Below are 19995 nucleotides of genomic sequence, written 5' to 3'. Positions count from 1 at the left end.
ACAGAGAAACCGCTAATTGCTTGTGGATAAAAAAACTAACAAAAAAATAAATAAAAAAGAATATACATTAAATATATACATATACTAATATAGATAAGGGATTTTCAAAAAATTTTAAAATTTAAAAGTAGATTAGTATATTATCAGTTGAAAAAATGAGTTTTTTAAGATTTTGTTTAAAAGAATCAAATTACATTCTTAAGAAAAATCTTTAGAAGTATTTAGAACTATACTATTCCATAAAAATGGTCCACGAAATGAAATAAAAAATTGTCCAAAATTAGTTTGAGAAAATGGTTGTCGAATTAAATTATCGTTCCTTAAAATATATTTATTTCTATCTCTATACAAGTTACGAAAAGAAACGGGTGATAGGTGGGTCTTGCATTTATACATAAAACAAAGAATATTCAAAACATTTAACTCATATATATATAAGTGCTTTCATATCATATAAAAGAGGCTTGGCGTGAGCAAAACGGTCCTTGAAATTTATAAGGCGTGCTACATGTTTCTGTTGCCGATAGAGAGGTTTAAGTTTACTTTTATAAGTGCTACCCCAAGCAATGTTTGCATAATTAATATGGCAATGAATTAGCGAATAATATAACTGAATTAAGGCATGTTTATCTAGAAAATTTCTTATTTTGTATAAAATGCCTATACTCTTTGAAATTTTATTGCACAAGTTAGCAATGTTGCTTTTCCAATTAAGATTTTCATCGATATATACACCTAAAAATCTTGTCACTAGAACTCTTTTAATAATTATGTTATCGATAAAAGAAAGAGTAAGTTGCTAGGCAGCTAGTGCTTTTTACCATAAGGATGAAAAAGAATCCATTTAGTTTTATCAATATTTAATGATAGTTTGTTTAATCTAAACCATTCGGAAATTTTGGCTAGTTCAATGTTCATGTTGCTAAAAAGTGTAAAAATGTTTTTATGAGAAAGAAATAAGTTAGAATCATCAGCAAACATAATTGTCATTAGGTTAGAAGCTTTTGGTAGATCATTAATATATATTAGAAATAGGAGGGGTCCTAATATAGATCCTTGACGAACTCTACATGAAATATTTAACAAATTAGATGATACGTTATCATCTGGATAAAAATACTGTTTCCGATTATTTAGGTAACTTTTAAGCCAAATTAATATATTTCCAGTAATATATATATATATATATATATATATATATATATATATATATATATATATATATATATATATATATATATATATGTATGTATATATATATGTATATATATATATATATATATATATATATATATCATATATACATATATATATATATACTGCCGCTCATGGAAGTTAGGACAAAAAATATTTTTTCAAAAGAACAATATTAAAATGTAATTACGTTATAAAATTATTAATTTATATTAGTAAAATTTATGTTTATATAAAAATAAATCAAGTTAAATAAAATTTGTATAAGAAAATTCTAAATTAAGTTATTTTAATGTAAATGTATTAAAGTAACATAAATTACACTCGCAAGTAAAAGTCTTATCATTTTAAATTAATAAACAGAGAACCCAGAAATATATTAAAGATCACGTATGAACGTTTGAAAAATACGTATGAAAAAAAAAACAGAGAACCCAGAAACATATTAAATTCACGTATGAATCCGTATTTTACATTATCGACTCAAATTTTTTAAGTTTGTCATTTAACAAGGATATCTATTGTTTACTGTTTTTATATGCAGATATTTTGTGTATTTTGTGTTAGTGTTTTAAAAATTTCAAGTGCAGAAGTTCAAAGGTAAATTTAATTTTTTTTTTAGTGTAAATTCAAAATATTGGAAAAAATATGTCTAAAGGTAAGCCAATAAGTGTAGAAAAAAGGGCAGCAATATTCACTTTGCTTCAAGAAGACTATACAGTTAGAAAAATAGCTGAAAAATTAAATCTGAATAGATGAATAGTTAGTTATATTCGTCGATATCGAGATGATATCGATTCGTTGATATCGAGAATCTGGAAGTTTGGAAGACAGAAATCGTCCAGGTCCTTCTCGCATAACAACAAAAACTGATGACCGACGTATAAAAGTCATCAGTAAACGTAATCGAATGTTCCATGAATGCTCCACAAATAACAGCTACTTTCAACTTTGATTGAGAAAAAAAGTTTCAAAATTGATTGATTGAAGATTGCAAAAAGCTAATTTTTATGGTCGTGTTGCTATCCGAAACCATATTTACGAAAAGGTAATCGAGAGAAGAGATTCCTTTGGGCACAGTTCCACAAAAATTGGGCGATGGATGAATGGATACAAGTACTCTGGACCGATGAGTTAAAATTTGAAGTTTTCGGATATAAGCGAAGAGTTTACGTTAGAAGAGCTGCCGAAGAAAAAACACTAACTCAAAGTCTGGTTTCAACAGTAAAATATGGTGGAGGCTCTGTGATAGTTTGGAATTGTTTCTCTCTGGATGGAGTGGGAGATTTGCGTAAAATCGATGGTTTAATTAGAAAAGAACATTTTAGAGATATCCTGGAAACTTGGATTAATGGGAGATAATTTTATTTTGATGCATGATAATGATCCTAAACATACTGCATTATTATGTAGAAATTATTTAGAATCAAAAAAACTGAAAGTGTATTACGTGTAATAACCTAGCCTCCCCAAAGCCCAGACCTCAACCCCATTGAGTTACTATGGGATGAACTGGGTAGAAAAATTCGAACTGTATGTCCAGCATCAAAACCTCATTTATCGAACATTATAGAACAGAAATGGAATAATATTCAGAAAGAAATAATTTGTAAATTATTTGAATAAATGCCGAGAATAGTTAAAGCAGTTATTAAATCAAAGGTTTTTTATGATAAAAACAAAATTTATTATTATAATGGTTTTTGTAAATTTTTATTACATAAAACTGACTAATAATATATTTTATATTGAAAATGCATAAAAAATATAATTTTTATTAAAATAAGTTAAAAGTTCTATAACGTAATTACATATTAATATTGTTTTTTTGAAAAAATTTTCATTGTCCTAACTTTTTTGAGCGGCAGTGTATATTTATATATATACACATACACATATTCTTGTAAATAGTGATTTCGTAATTGTTATTTAGCTAATAAAAGTTTATTTAAGTTATTAATGTCAGTAAAAAAATTAGGATCTAATAAAAGAATTTCAGGTGGTCAAAAATATCAAAATATAAAAGCATGGTCTAAATGCTTTGATTATTTATTTAAAATTAAGTACTAAAGTGTATTGCTTCTTAACAATTAAAAATTATTGCTCAAGCAGTTCTTATTGAATTGCTTGAGCAATAATTTTCCAAAACGAGGTTTTAGAAAATACTGAGAGATAGTTTGGCTTTTTTGCCATAAAAATTATATAACCAAACCACTTCACTATGCTTAAATGTTACTTAATTTCTTGTTATGTGTAGATTAAAGGCTAATGTTATATTTTTTGGCCATTGATTTTAAATATAGCCTGAGTATAGTTCTTTTTTTTTTGTTTTTTTTTTTGTTTTAGTGGAGAATAAAATAAATATATTATTTCTAATTGTACAATATGAAAACTGACGTTTTGAGTAGAAGAAAAACTTGTGCTTCTAGAGTTTTTTCAAAAAAGATGAAGAAAATCAAGATTGCTACATTTTCCTTGAAGTATAGATACTTTTGTAATAAAGAGCCATCGCTATCATTATTATTTTTTTTCTCCAGTAATCGAGACCAGTAATCTTTTAACTGATGTTGATGTTATTATACAACCTTTTGCCTTTGTTTGAGCATACCCTGACTATGAGATAAAATCTATTAACAAATCAAACGCTGCAAAATGTTTATGAATACCAATACTTACGAAAAAATAAACTTGCGTTTCTTTAAGTTACGCAAGAGTTACGAAAGTTTTGTGAATCCCACACCCTGGTTTCTTGTTACAATTCACTTTAACTTGACAAAATTCATAATTAAGTTTAATGTCTGCGCTTCTTATGAAAGTGTTATTTTTGCATTTTGTTGATATAAGGATACGTTGCTTTGCTTGGCAACAACCCATTTTAGGTAATTGCATATATATTACGAGTGCTATATTTTAGCTATAAATTTGGCATGAGTACCAATTTGTACTTCTTATAAGTGATAATTTTTTTTTTGATTTGTTGCTATGGATATTGTTTAGTAACCAGATGCTTTTCTTTGCTACCTAGGGGCAAAATAATTTTTGAATAAATTTTATCGGACTTTCAATCCACCTATTTTGAATAACAATTAAAGATTTAGGTATATAATGTTTTAGCAATAATAAAAACAAAAAATAGTGCAAGAAAATATTGCCAATTTGAAATTATATCGAAAATTTGTAAAACAATAATATCGTTTGAAGATTGTTTAAGTAATTGTAAAACATCTGAAGAAAACGTTTTATGATTTGCTCCATGTGATGTTGAAATAACAGGGTCAATAAAAACAAGAAATCTATTGATCAGTTCAGTATTTGTTGCTCTTCTGGATGTTTTCCAGCTGAAATTTTCGCGATAAGTTTTGAAGTCTTTATTCCCAGCCTCTTGAGTTTTTTCTGACATAAGTCTTATGAGTAACAAATCTTTGAATTATGTCATGTCCATGTATTAATAATTTGTGTTTTTGCAAGATGGTATAAAATCAGAACATAAGGTTTTGATCAATACCCAGAATTTCAGTTGTGTGTTCATATTCTGCAAAAGGGCTTCTTAAGATTTTAACAAAATTTAACAGCAGCAATAATTTGGAGAAATCAAAAGTCATAGCCTACTGCAGATTCTTAAGATTTGCATACAAAAATTGTTTTTGTATGCAAATCTTAAGAATCTGCAGTCGGCTATGACTTTTGATTTCTCCAAATATTTGCTGCTGTTAAATTCAGTCAAATCCAATGGGACTAGATAATTAATAAATAACGACTCTTCACGTTTTAAATCTCTGTTCATGTCAGGTTCTGAAAAAATTATTTATAAATGCTTATACCAGTAGCAAAATTATTTATAAATGCTTATACCAGTAGCATTTATAAATAATTTTATTTATAAATGGTGTAAGCATTTATAAATAAAATTATTTATTAATACTTATACCATTTTTAGGATAACATTTCAACTTTGCAATGTTATCTGCAAAATAACCCAATATAGTGTACATAACGCGAATTAAAAACTGTAAAAATAGGTTGCTGGTATGCAAAATTAGGTACCAAAGCAATCAAATTGAAACATAAAATCAGGACGGAGACTATCATGGGTTAATGTATAACTTATATCAGTTATTAACTGACACAAAATAGTATGACAGGTTTTTAAGACAAGTTTTGAATTAGATTTTAGCATAAAAAAGGCTATGGCCTCACACAGTGTGAAAATTCTTCCAAATAAACTATTTTTTCCGAAATAGTATCTTAAACTCAAAATAAAAAAATAATTTACTTCTGAGTTGTGTATTTGCAAGAAATAACAGTCAACAAAAAATATATATAACATTTTATTTTGATAATAAAATTATATAAAAGTATATATATATATATATATATATATATATATATATATATATATATATATATATATATATATATATATATATATATATATATATATATATATATATATATATATATATATATATATATATATATATATATACACACACACAAAATAAAAATATAAGTCATAACATGTGTTTTTCATCTACTGAAAAATCTACCAAAAAGTATGAAAGCTGTCAAAAACACATACAAATATCATCCTCATTTCCATCCATAAGTACAGTGCGCTTATTTACATTCCGTTCTTTAAAGTATTAACACTCAATACGACTGCTGATGTTCTATTTCGTCCAACTGACTTTTTGCACATCGTAATGTTCTGACAGACTGCCTAAATACTCGTTCAACTCCTGAAAAACAAAACTCTTTTTATTTTTCCTTTAATTTAGGATGAACATCAGGATGAACATCAGGATGAACATCAGGATGAACATCAGGATGAACATCAGGATGAACATCAGGATGAACATCAGGATGAACATCAGGATGAACATCAGGATGAACATCAGGATGAACATCAGGATGAACATCAGGATGAACATCAGGATGAACATCAGGATGAACATCAGGATGAACATCAGGATGAACATCAGGATGAACATCAGGATGAACATCAGGCACCAGCAAATTTCAAGTTTTTTTCAAGCGGGATACCTTAACTAGAACAAAAAACTATAATGCGCAAAACTTGAAAGTTTTAAGTCTTTATGACTCTACCTTAGAATCATAATTCTTTTAATTTTAATTTTTTACATATAGTTCATTATGAAACATAAGCTAGAGTTAGTTTTAATTAATAAACTTTTAAAACAACTGTTGGTGTAAAACATTTTCTTAGGTTGTATATTATTTAAATTTGAGTAAAAAAAATTTTTCTATGTTATTTTTTAATTTTTTGTAAGATCTAATACGTTTTTTCACCTACCGTGAAATGGCACCATCTACCGTAATTTATTCTTCACCTACCATGAATAAAAAAATCTAATATTTTGGTTTTGATTTTATTTACTTACCTTAAGAAAAAAAATGCATAAATTTAATATGATTACTAAATGAAAGAAACATTGGTTTTTTAGTTTTATGAAATAGAACTTTGTTTCTTCTTAAGTAGGGAAGAGTGCGGCACCATGACACACTTTTGGCTTTTGCTTCGTAATAATTTTTTTAGCACGCTTCTTTTTTTTAGGCGACTGGTTTAATTAGTAGAACAAATTTATACCTACAAAATAAATTCTATAAATTATCAAAATATAACAGGTTAAACTTGTGAGACTAGTTAAAGTAAAGTTAGAAATTTGTTTCAAAGTACCCCACCCATGGGGTACCTTGAAACACATTATGAGCATCATTAAAAAAGTAAATAAAAAGTATAAAACGTAGAGAAAAGGCAGAATTTTTTTTGAAATATAAACAAGTTAAGATTTATAACCCAAATAATGCATCCAATTGCCCAAATCACATTTCAGAAGACCAGATAATATACCATTTTAAATGTCAACCTTAAGCGTCAATAAATAATGGCTTTGTATCGAAACCACACCTCCTTGTGTTATATTTACATAAATCTGTTTAAAATTGACTAAATATTAAAAGAAATGATTTTTAAAATTGTTTATGACACAATGGAGTACTATTCTACAGTTTTAGGGCCCCCTACAAATGCTGTATCAAGTTACCCTATACTTGCTAATAGAAAACCATTACTTTATTTTTAGTATCAACTTGTTTTTTCAATGATTTTGTTTAATAAAGTAAAAAGCTTAGGGATTGTAGTTTACAAAATAATGTTATTTATCGATAGACACATTAAGTAAGGTACCTTTACAACTTACGAGCTTTAAAAACTAATAAATTACTTTGTCATCAAAAAGACACAAATTTCTATCCCTCGCAGGCTTAATGATATCAAATGATATAATTTTTTTTCAAAACATAGCTCTAGTAGTAACTGTTTCACTATATGAAAGTTGTTGTCACAACTCTTATGATGCCTCCACAATTACAATGTTTCATGGTGCCCCATGTATTATGGTGTCCCACTCTTCCCTATCTTTTTTTTATGCGTTTTTTTTTTTGTCGTTTAATTTTTCGCCGTAGTTTATAGCTGTAGGTGCTTCTGCAGTTCGGAATATATTAACATAACTTTTATAACTTTTTCTGAATATTTTTTTTTTTTTTCAAATCTTGAATTTTATTATTGTAATTCATTTCATACCATAAATAAAGTATAAAAAGATTATCAAATGAATATTCCCTAGGGTTAAATTACCTTTACTTGGTAATTTAGATTAACCTTAATGGTTTTTTAGAGAAAAAAATAAACAAAATAAAACACGTCCAAAAAATTGTTTCCATAAACAGTAAGTACTAACTCGTATAATTTTTATAATCATCTACTGTATCAAGGATTAAACAATGTTATACAAACAAGTAAAACTAAAAACGAATTTTTAAAACCAAATGTTATTAAAACACAAACTTTGCAATAAATTTTTTCTGATATTACTATTTATTTTATTAACATTCGGCTAAATGCGTGTGTAAAAAAACAAAAATCATTCAGGAAGAGGCGGGGGTCTCAAACCACAAATAAAACAAAGTCACTTCGCTTACGAAGTCAACGCCTTATCCATAATTAAAATTGACTTATTGCAAAACTAATTATTAAATATTGTATTGCCATCAAGCAAGATTATGTATGCAAACTTTGAAGAAAATCTTCTATAAAAAAATACTAAAAAAAATATATCGAAAAAAAAAACTTTAAAAATTTGTAGGGGAAGACATGACCCTATTTCCGTGTATAGTGAAACGTAAATGATGTATTTTTTAATTTTTATAATTTTTTAGACTGTTTGGGTCCTGTAAAAATAAATAGTTTTAGATAAAAGCCATATAGGGGAAGTTGGGGTACAGTGGATCGAGGGGCACAGTAAATAAGAGGCATTTTCTCAAAGATTAGAACTTTGTTCATCTTGATAATGTAATAATTTTATGTGCTCATATATCAGCAATCTTTATTTATAGTTGTTACGACAGTGTTTTTGACTACCGGTTTTTGGTAGGTAATTTTTGTTTTTAGCTAATTAAAGTAAATTTTCGTACCTTTCTTATGATTATTATGGATATCATGGAAATAATTTTAAATATTGAAGTTTTTCATTCGGATTATTGGTATTTATGCTTTTAGTAGTTTAGCTTTTCCTTTAACAACACTCATGTGCCAAGAAATTAGACTTAAACTTTATTTGTTATGGTGGGGCACAGTGAATTGGGGGTACAGTGAATCTGTTTATTCACTTTGCCCCGTTAATGATCTTACAGATTAGATTCATGCATTTTTAACAAACAAACTGCATGAAAATAAATTTATTAGTTTCAAGTTATGAATAATAATACTTGAATAAGTTTTTAATTTTTTAATATTTTTATAAGTTTTGTTATCAATAAAATTCTTTTTTTATTCTTCTCAATTTTCTAAATGTCAATTTTTTCGATTTAATACTAATCTAATTAATAGAAGTATGCCAAAAGTATAGTGTACAGTGTCTTTACTCCCTCAGCCTCAAAGTTATTTGGCTATGCTCTTATTCACTATCATTATTCCACAGCTGTGTTCATTGATTCACTGTGCTCCAGTACTGGGGCACAGTGAATCACTAAACACAACTCAATTTAAACCTTCCTGTGAGCCGTTAAATAATAAATATTTAAGTTTTAATGATTTGTTATTATGAAGGACATATATCTCAATCCTTTCACATTGAAAAAAATAAAATAGGGGAGACCGGGGCTAGTTGGCTCGGTTTTTACTCTATAAGCTCTGTAACCCTAACAGTACAATTTTTTAAAAATATTAAAGTGTAGTCTTAAAGAGTATGGATTAGGGTATCTTATAAAAAATTGCATTCATTTACAAAAAAAAATTTTTAGGGCCTTTCCGAACCCTCAAAAAAAAAAAAAAAATTGCGCCAACTTACCCCACCACGGGGGAAGTTGGCGCAAACTATAAAAATGAATATTAATGCACTAAGTGCAAAATTAATAGAAATTTTTTTTAAATTAATTTTTGCAACAATTTTATCCCAAATTTAATATTACTTTTAGCTGGTACCAAATATTAGTCCATAAAAAAGCCAAACAGTAGCCCACCTTTTATCTTTGGAAAAAAAAACTAAAGAAAATTTTTTTTTAATTTTTTTGTAAGAATAAATATTTTCAATATTGTTAAAAATTAAAAAAAAAAAAAAATAATTTTATAAAAATAAATATTTTTTTCCATAGTAAATGCTATGAGCCAACTTACCCCGTGAAAAATTTGTCAACTTAACCCGAAAGCTTTCTTTTTAATAAACAGTCTATAGATCCTGAAAAACGGTAGCTTTGAAAATAAAGTCTGACTGGATATAGTAAACCAATTGTGACTGGAACTTTTACAATAATTTTTTTTTCATACGACTAAATATTTTCTTTGTAAAGTAAAAAGGAAGCGATGTTCTAAAAGTTACGTTTTTGTCCAAAAAACGTATAAATCTCAATATCTCCCATGCGCATGCGCGAATCCTGACAATACTATAATGAATGATGAAATGGTCAAAAAGGAAGTTTCTGAGTAATTTTTGTCACTTTCTGATGAAAGGCTCTAAAGATAAACGCAGTTTGTCAACTTACCCCTGCGGCCAACTAGCCCCGGTCTCCCCTACGTATTTTAACTTTTACTCAATTTAAAAAATAAAGAAATCCAATCCAGTAACCCAACTTCCCCTAATTAGCAGAACTTGCGTAAATAAAACATTTATAAAAAGACATGGTTTTAAATGTTGCAACTAAGTCGGGTTTAGTCGGGACAGTTAAGAAACAAAAATTTCAGATATTTTTGTTTTTATGTTAAAAAAAAAGCATTTATCTTTTTGGCTTGAAAATTTCAACTTAACGCAGAAAAAATAATTAACTTCCGTTGGAATATTTTAATTTTGTTTACATTTAGTTATTTTTAATGACGCAATTTGACGCAAAAAATGGCGTCTTTAAAGCGGTTTGTTGACTTTTCAAATAAGATGGCAACTAGTTAACTTGAGATTTTTATTATTTTTGAATTAACTTTTATTTTCTTAAAAACTATCAACTCCAGCTTAAACCAAAAATTGCTGGTACCTAGTGAACATAGTTCCGGACTTTACATAGGAGAGCACAACGCAAAAGCTGCAATCAGAAAGTTTATCGCATTCGGGCATATGGAACCGTAATTAAATAATTTTTAGCAGCTGATACAAAACAAGAGTTAAGGTAGTAAATACCAATCGAGTCTGCAGTGATTTCCAGAATGGGCGCAAGAAATGGCTTGTATGTCCAAAATTTTAAGAAGACTTACAGGTAAAAGCTAATAACTGCCAAATTTTGTAAATTCTACTCTGTTAAAAATTTCCATTAAAAAACGGAAAAATATTCTGTTACTTGCACGGAAAGTATCCATATATCCATGTATGGATGTACGGATGCATTATGTACGGAAATTTTCTGTATCTGCGGCTAAATTTTCAAATACGGAAATTTCCGTTGTATTAATAACTGCAGTTATATCTAACATGTCAAACCGCCATAAGTGACGATTTTTCAAACTTATTTTTGGGTCACATTTATTGGTACACTTTTTTTTATTTATCTCGTAGTTTCTCCTTCTGAAGGTTGCCCAGGAAAAATGACGCAAGCTCATCTGGCTTCCTAATAAGCGTATAAAAACTTAAAGTTAAAGAAAACATAAGTTGTTTTTTTACTAATATTTTTTTACTGCTATGTTCTTTAACTATTAGTACTCTAACTAACAAATAGAGTATCCTTAGTACACTATTTGAACTTTTCTTTAGTAATCTATTTGAAAAATAAAGTATCTACAAATTATTTGTAGAATACACAATAACATTTGCTAATTTATACACAAATTTCAAAATAGCAATGCTGCAAGGGCATCCAATACCGGTATACCGAAAACGGTTTACCGGCCATTTTTCTATTACCGATACCGAGTTCTCAATACCGGTATATACCGGTATTTCAATTATTTTTTTCATCGCACAGAAACTGTTCCATTAGACTTCGTGTGTGTTTTGACACAGAAATTTTTAGAGAGTTATAAGGATAAAAATATCACAAAAAAAAACTTTGATTATAAAAATGGATAACAAAAAATTTTTTCACTTTGTTTTTTGTAACTTTGTTGTGTTGTGCTTCATTTTATTTGTTTTATATATATTTGCAAATATAACAACAACAACAAATAAAGACAAATAATTAATTTAAAAAGAATAAATATTTAACACACACGAATTCATAGGCAAGATAAAAAAAACCTAAAAACATCTCTATATAATATAAAGACATAACTACATCTCTATAACAGATTTAGTTATGTTTTTTTATTCATAATTTCATGTTTTAAATCTCGTCTGATATTTGATATTTCGTAATCACTGGTTTGCATGTGCTTAAAAGAACGACTTCTCAAAATAGAAAACGATTTTGGAAGTAATGCCTTATAGGCTTGTATAAGCACGCTTTTTAAGACTGCTTGGGAATTGCGATTGCGAAATGATGTGTATATATATATGTGTAGTTAATATTATTTTTGTTTATGATTCGCAGTCAGTTTAAAGTATAACACATTTAACGAAATAAAATATAACTATATGAAAAGTTCATATAATTCAATATGTAATTCATATAATTATATTAAATTCATATAAGTTCATATCTTTATCTTCATTTTTATAAATTTTTAATATTTATTTATTTTGTATTTCAATATTATTTTTCGTATTTTGCAAATTATAGTATTCAAAAACATGCTGCCATGGCTGATAAACCAAAAGTATTTGAAGATTTTAAAAAAGGACTTCAGGACAAAAACTCTGTGTGGAATTACTTTTTGCGCGAAAAGTCTGGAGCTGCAGCAAAATGTAAAAAATGTGCTAGAGAAATGAAGACCTGTGGTGGCTCGACTAGTGGGCTCCATACACATTTAAGGACTTCTCACCAAATAAATTTATTGAAACGTTATCTAGCTAAAATGACGGCCACCGATGGCTTGCCATTCAGAGTTTTTATAACATCTAATGAGCTAAGAAAATCGCTGGTAGCTCGAGGTTTTGATGTGCCGAAATCATCTAAATCCGTTTGCCAAATAGTTATGAAATATGCAACTAAAGTTCGAAATTCAATAATAGAAGAATTATCTGAACTTCAACGTAAAGGAAACCGATTTAGTCTTACGTTTGACGAGTGGACTTCGGTAAAAATTAGACGTTATTTGAACATTAATGTTCATTCTCGAAATAGATTTTGGAATTTGGGTTTAGCAAGAGTTAATGGACATTTCCCAGCAGAAATGTGTGTTAAGTTAATTGAAAAAATACTGAAAGAACACAACTTAAAAATTGATCGAGATATTGTATGTATTGCCACAGATGGTGCTTCGGTTATAAAGAAAGTAGGCCGATTAATGTCCATCGACCAATAACTTTGTCTAACCCATGGAATCCATTTGGCTGTGGTTGACGTCTTGTATATAATAACAGTTGTGGAATCGACAGATGATTATTTTGAATCTGATGAAGATAGTGCTGGTGAGATTTCCGATGAACATAATGAAGACCATTTAGACGGACTAAAGATTTTTCAGAGCTCACCAAATTCAAATAAACTTGCAAATAATTTGGCTCCATTGATAAGCAAAATTTGAAAAGTTGTAAAGCTGTTCAGACGATCACCAACAAAAAATGAAACCCTTCAAGTTTATGTAAAAACTGAACAGGGTAATAACCTGTCATTAATATTAGATAATAAGACCAGATGGAACAGCTTACTTTTTATGCTAAAGCGTTTTTATAAACTAAAAAATTCTATTCAAAAAGCCCTGATTGACTTAAACTTGAGTATTAATTTTATGGAATCTGAATTAGAATTAATATTATCAACAGTTTCTATGTTGTTACCAGTCAAATTGGCTGTAGAGGCTTTATGTCGGAGAGACGCTAATCTGCTATTAGCTAATGCTACCCTGGCATTTATGCTGCAAAATTTAGGCGTAGGACCACTAAGTAACAATATGAAGACCTCCTTAATTAAAAGAATAAAAGAAAGACGCACAAATTTATCTTACCTCATACAATATCTTCATAAAGGAGATCAAGCCCAAAATAATTTTGGTTCAGATATCATATTTGATCGGCAAACTAAAACTGCTTTGGTAAATTTAATTCTGCATCTTATCCAGCGGCTCTCATCCGTACAAACTGAAACTACAGCATTCCCTACAGAAACAGATGATGACGAAGATACCATAATGTGCGAAGACGAACCTTTGAGCTTGACATTAAAGGGGCAGCAAGACATCGCCATAAATAATGAGATGAAAATGAAAACAGTACCAAAAACAAAGCGAAATATTAACGATTTGACTAAAATGGTACGAAAAGAACTTTCTATATTTGAGGAAGACGGTACACGTGGTACCAACTTGACGTTGGTCTACGATTATATTTTAACTATTCCCCCAACGAGCGTAGAAGTTGAACAGACTTTCTCTTCATCGGGAATGCTATGTACGAAAATTCGATCATCTTTAAATGACGAAAGTTTAAATAATTTATGTTTTTTGCGGGCTTATTTTAATAATAACTTTTTTATGTTTTTTGTTTCAAATTAATTAATTATATATATTATTTTAATTTAAAAAATAAAGTTTTGAAACCGTTTAATTGTCGCTTTGGGGTTTTACTTAATTTTTTTTTTAGTAATTGTAAATACCGGTACTAATACCGGTATTTCGGTTTTCACTTAACCTAATACCGGTATTCTATTTTTGGTCCGGTATTGGATGTCTTAAATGCTGCATATATATATATATATATATATATATATATATATATATATATATATATATATATATATATATATATATATATATACATATATATATTTATATATATATATATATATATATATATATATATATATATATATATATATATATATATACAATATATATTATAGCTCTCTAAAATACAGAGAGAGAGATTATACATAGACTATATTATACATATATTCTATATTACAAACTATATTATATATATACTATATATAATATAGTTTGAGAGATTCCATGGTGAATTGTTGGATGCAAAAAACCATTTAGTATTTTTAGAACTTTTACTTCACATATTCATTGAATCCATGATGAATGAATGATGATCGAATCCATGATGTTGGCAATATTACAAAATCAATTAATAACCTTGTTAACATAGAAAAGATAGGAATATGTTCAGTTGTGACTTGCCAAGTTGAACTTCCTTTTAATGAACTTGTAGTGCATTTAAAACTACATATTAAAAATAGGGTTTCTATTTAATGCCCATATGAAGAATGTGCTCGCTTTTACTAAGTTATTTCTTCATTCACTGCTCATTTATCCAGGTATCATCAAATCCACAAGTCGGCGTTTGAGCAAAACCAAATAAATATTTCATCTTCAGAAATTACTCATGATCATTTTAATATTGATGAAAACATTGACGCAAATGAATTTAATAATAATAATATGATTCATAACATTGGTTTATTTTTATTAAAATTGCAATGCCAATATCATATTCCATCAACAACAGTTCAGTTTATTGTGACTGAAATGTTAAATCTGAACACGTTAAGTCAATATCAAACTAAAAAAATATTAATCATGAAATTGTCAAATTACTTTCCTGTAAAAGATGTATATAATATTATTCAAGCAGTGAAAATGAAAGATCCATTTGTAATTGGATTTTCAAAAGACAAAAGCTTATTGAGATCAGTATATATCAGAAAAGAATACTATAGAAAAAATATGAACTTTGTTGGACCTATAGAAGTTTCTTTAGTAAGAAATGAACATGGTTTTAAATGTATATTATGTTCCAATAAAAGAAGCAATGAAAAGAATTTGTCAAAACTCTAATTTTGTTTCTTTAATCTCTCAACAGGCCAATATCAATCCAATTTCTTGTGTATATTCAGATTATTTTTATGGATAAGCATTTTTAAACAACTCTTTTTTTCAGAAGCATACATGATGTTGCGAATTTGCCACTCTATATGAGAACTGTCTTGAATAATATTTATCTTGTGCAGTTATGTCGGGATAAAGATTTAAAGTCTTTCTCTCAAGTTACAGTTTTTAAAGAATTAATAAGAGCCTTGAAAAGTCTTGAAGTTGATGGAATTCAAATTGGTATGAAACAGTATAAAGCTGGTGTTGTTGCCATTTTGGGAGATAATTTAGGTAGTCATTTTTTAGGTGGATATTCACTTGGATTTAATTCAAAGAAAGGCCATATTTGCAGGTTTTGTCTCATAAAAGGCAATGAGCTTCAATCATTACCTTATACAGCTGACATTCGTTCCGTTGAGCATTATAAAAGTTCAATTTTAACTTTAAAGGCAAAACCTGAAGATCGGTTTGTTTTTGGTGTAACAAGAGACTCTATATTTAATAATTTAGATTCCTATCATGTTTGTGCACCAGGTTTACCAGCTTGTATTGCACATGATTTGTTTGAAGGTGTCATTCGATATGATTTAGATTTAGGAATAAAAAAAATAGTCAAGGATGGTTGCTTTACTAATTTACATATTAATGGTGCAATCAGACGATTTTCTTTCTGTGGCAATGAAAGGTCAGATTGTATAACACTATTAACATCTAAAGGTGATAAACTAAAAGGTCATGTCGTTCAAAATTGGGTTTTTTAATGTTTTTTTCCCCTTCTATTAATGGATCGAATTTTTAATTTTAACCATGCTGTGTGGCAGCTTATACTTTTGCTACAACAAATAACAGAGCTCATTTGTGCAAGTAAAGTTTCATTATCTCAAGTATTATTTTTGCAACATTTAATTAATGAGTACCTTGAACAAAGAAAAAAATTATTCCCTGATATTCCACTTCGCCCAAACACCACTACATATATCATTACCCATTTTTGATCATGAAATGTGGCATTTAAATAAGACTTTGGACATTAAGAATGTAGAGTAAGCAAATATTCTTTAAAAAATCTGCTACAAGTGCTCAAAATTTCATTAATGTCACTAAATATTTAGCTGGGGTTCATCAACTGTTGCAGTCATACTTCTGTAGTGAAAGTTGATTTTCTAATAATGATGATGGTGGTTCAGATGGTGTTTGTTTTGATGGCTCTTTGTTTTCAGTTGAAATAACAGAAGCAGTTGCTGCTATTCCATACACAGAAAATTTTTATTCATTTAAAATGACATATAAGAGGACCACTTATATTAGGGACCAGTTTGTAGTAATATCAATGTAGTAATCACAATGAGGGAGTTTTTATCTTTGGAAAAATTATTTTATCTGTTTTTTCTGGTCTAAATCAATTTGCTTTGTGTTAAAAAAATACCATTCAGAATGGAAATCTGATTATGGCTTGTTACTAGTGGAATGTGACTTGGCAAGTAGACTTATTTTTCTACCAATTGATGATTTAGCTGATTATTGTCCATTATGGGGTTATAAGATTGGTTTCGATCTGTATTTAACTTGAAAACATTCAATATTTGACAAATGATTAAATGTTTATTTATCTGTGTAAGATAAATAAACATTTCAACTAATTCAATTTCTTAACTAAAACTAAATTAGTCCTAAATAATAATTTATTCTTGAGTATTTTTATTTGTAGTAATTACATTTGTATTTAGTTTTAGTTTTATTCAGATAAAATGTTTAAACACAAAATGTTTTTTTATGGTAATTATTTTTTGTTTTTATTCACAAATATTAATTTATGCTTCCTTGTTATTCACAAATATTAATTTATGCTTCCTTGTTATTCAAATATTAATTTATGCTTCCTTGTTATTCAAATATTAATTAATGCTTCCTTGTTATTCAAATATTAATTTATGCTTCCTTGTTATTCAAATATTAATTTATGCTTCCTTGTTATTCAAATATTAATTTATGCTTCCTTGTTATTCAAATATTAATTTATGCTTCCTTGTTATTCAAATATTAATTTATGCTTCCTTGTTATTCAAATATTAATTTATGCTTCCTTGTTATTCAAATATTAATTTATGCTTCCTTGTTATTCAAATATTAATTTATGCTTCCTTGTTATTCAAATATTAATTTATGCTTCCTTGTTATTCAAATATTAATTTATGCTTCCTTGTTATTCAAATATTAATTTATGCTTCCTTGTTATTCAAATAGCTTCTTAATTATCTTTATTATTATTTTTTTTACATTAAATCATAATGATCTTTTTAAATGGTTTTTTTTATTATTAAATACAAAAATAATTATTCAAACAACAGCATCAATATTATTCACAGAACATTTAATGCTTGGACATTTATCTGTACTATTTTTTTATAAATATATAAAAACTTTGTTTTTTATTATTTACTTATTTAAGAGTAATAAATCAGTTGAACGACAGTTAAAGAAATTTTAGAAAGAACAAATTTAATTAAATCAACAGTATTTTGACTTTTTTTTTCTTTAGTTTGGTTTTTTATTTTTTTAAATTAGCATTTATTAAATGTAAAGATTCAAAATGTTTTATATTTTTGATAGTTAAGAATTATTATTTATATTTTTGATAATTATGGATTATAATTTATATTTTTGATTGTTAAGAACTATTTTTTATATTTTTGATAGTTGAGAATTATTTTTAATTATAATAGTATTAAATATAAATACATATATTGTAATTTTATAAAATTTTACAAAGATTTACATGACTTCATTTTTGGATTTATTTCTCAGAGAATATGGAAAATTTATTAAGAGAAAAACTAATTGGTGTCTTTCCTACAATGGATCATTAAGAAGCTGACAAAATCATCAATGGCTTATTGTTGTTAGGCCTTGGGACGGAAGGTATATTTGAAAGAGCAAGACCTAATAACATTGCTACCTCCAATTAAGTCTAGACGTTTTTTGTTTGTTTGTCAACCAGTAGAATTATTACAAGCAACTGCTCCATCTTCTTTAAGTTTGCTCTCTCCAGAACCCTCAATTTCAAGTATGGATACATCTTAAGATTGGGCCCAATCATTTATTGTGAACTGGGAAAAGTTTCCATCAGATTTTTTGAAAGATTTAAATAAGTAAAAGCCTACTGAGTCACATATCAACAAATGGTTGGATTATTAATGAGTGATGTGTTTTTATTTGATCGTAGGCATAAGTCAACAAAATTTGCGTATTATAGCTCAAAAAGTTGTTTCAAGGTAAAAAAATTTTAACGCATCAAATAAATACTACTCATAAGATTTAGTTTTATAAAAACTGAGCTAGTTCTCGATACTAATAAGCTTATGTATAACAATTTTAGATTTGATGCATTTGTTGATGAAATAAATGGTAAGGTGATATCCAATGAAGTTGAAATATTATTGTTTAGGATAGAATCCAGGAAAGAAAATGCAAATCGTAATGTCACTTTTTTATCAAGTACACCTAATATTGTAACAAAAAGAATGAAGTTAAATGTTCACAGTATTGAAAATTGGGACCCAAATTTATCTAGTGAATCTGTGGAATTAATAAAAATCAAGGTAAGAATTTAATATATTGGTTTTTAATCAATTTTCTTAGAGATTTAAATAATTTTCTTTTACTTTAACAGGAACAAATTCAACAAATCTATAGAATTCTGCCATGGAATACAAATGATGTTAAAAATGTTTGTCTGATACTTATTCACTACAGCGTCAATCAATAAATGCAGTCATTCCTTTTGCAAAAGTATTGATTCAATGGCCATTTTTATCTCAAATAGAATATCTTCTGGACCATTTTGCCACTCTGATAAATTTTTCATTAATAGAAAGGTTATATAGTTCAATCAGCACCAAATCAAGACTTATTTACTTATTTTTTCAAATAAATGTAGTAAAGATTTAGTAAAACAAATTCTGCTTGAAGCAACAGTCATAGGTACAGAAAATGGGGGCATTCAGCGAGTTTGTAGACTTATTAGAGTTTATTCAAAGGTAAGATTATTTCAAAATAATATTATTGACTTAAAAATATAAAAAAATCTAATTTTCTAATTTTAATTTAAATCTAATTTAGTACTGGCACCAACAATGGCAAAAAATTGGCCTTCGCCAAATCAGTCATATAGAGTAACAACTTTAAGGTAACCGATCATTGTACATAATGAGTTTTTTTTTATAATTTATTATTTTATTAAATATTAAAATGTTTCCTTGGTCAAAAACTTATGTATATTTATTTTTATTTTTAGTTGATTCGAAATGGATAAGAAAGAAAATACAGTATTTTTTTGTATTTGGGTTGATTTATTTATATTTTACGATACCAATATATATATTAGATAA

The 19995-nt window shown here is 27.5% G+C and overlaps 1 protein-coding gene across 1 annotated transcript in view; it reads right to left on the bottom strand.

The window, feature by feature from the left end:
- Positions 1–5705: 5705 nt before the first annotated feature.
- The window catches only part of LOC124806588 (protein FAM32A), a 51230-nt gene continuing 36940 nt past the window's right edge, over positions 5706–19995 (bottom strand). Inside the window, exon 4 of the mRNA XM_065800686.1 lies at positions 5706–5933. Within this exon, the coding sequence (XP_065656758.1) occupies positions 5865–5933 (69 nt within the window). The 3' untranslated portion in view covers positions 5706–5864. The remainder of the gene's footprint in view (positions 5934–19995) is intronic.

This window comes from Hydra vulgaris, chromosome 07 (genome assembly GCF_038396675.1).
Source record: "Hydra vulgaris chromosome 07, alternate assembly HydraT2T_AEP".
NCBI classification, from domain to species: domain Eukaryota; kingdom Metazoa; phylum Cnidaria; class Hydrozoa; order Anthoathecata; family Hydridae; genus Hydra; species Hydra vulgaris.
The sequence above is the reverse complement of the archived record's forward strand: the minus strand, read 5'-3'. Positions and strand labels throughout refer to the sequence as shown.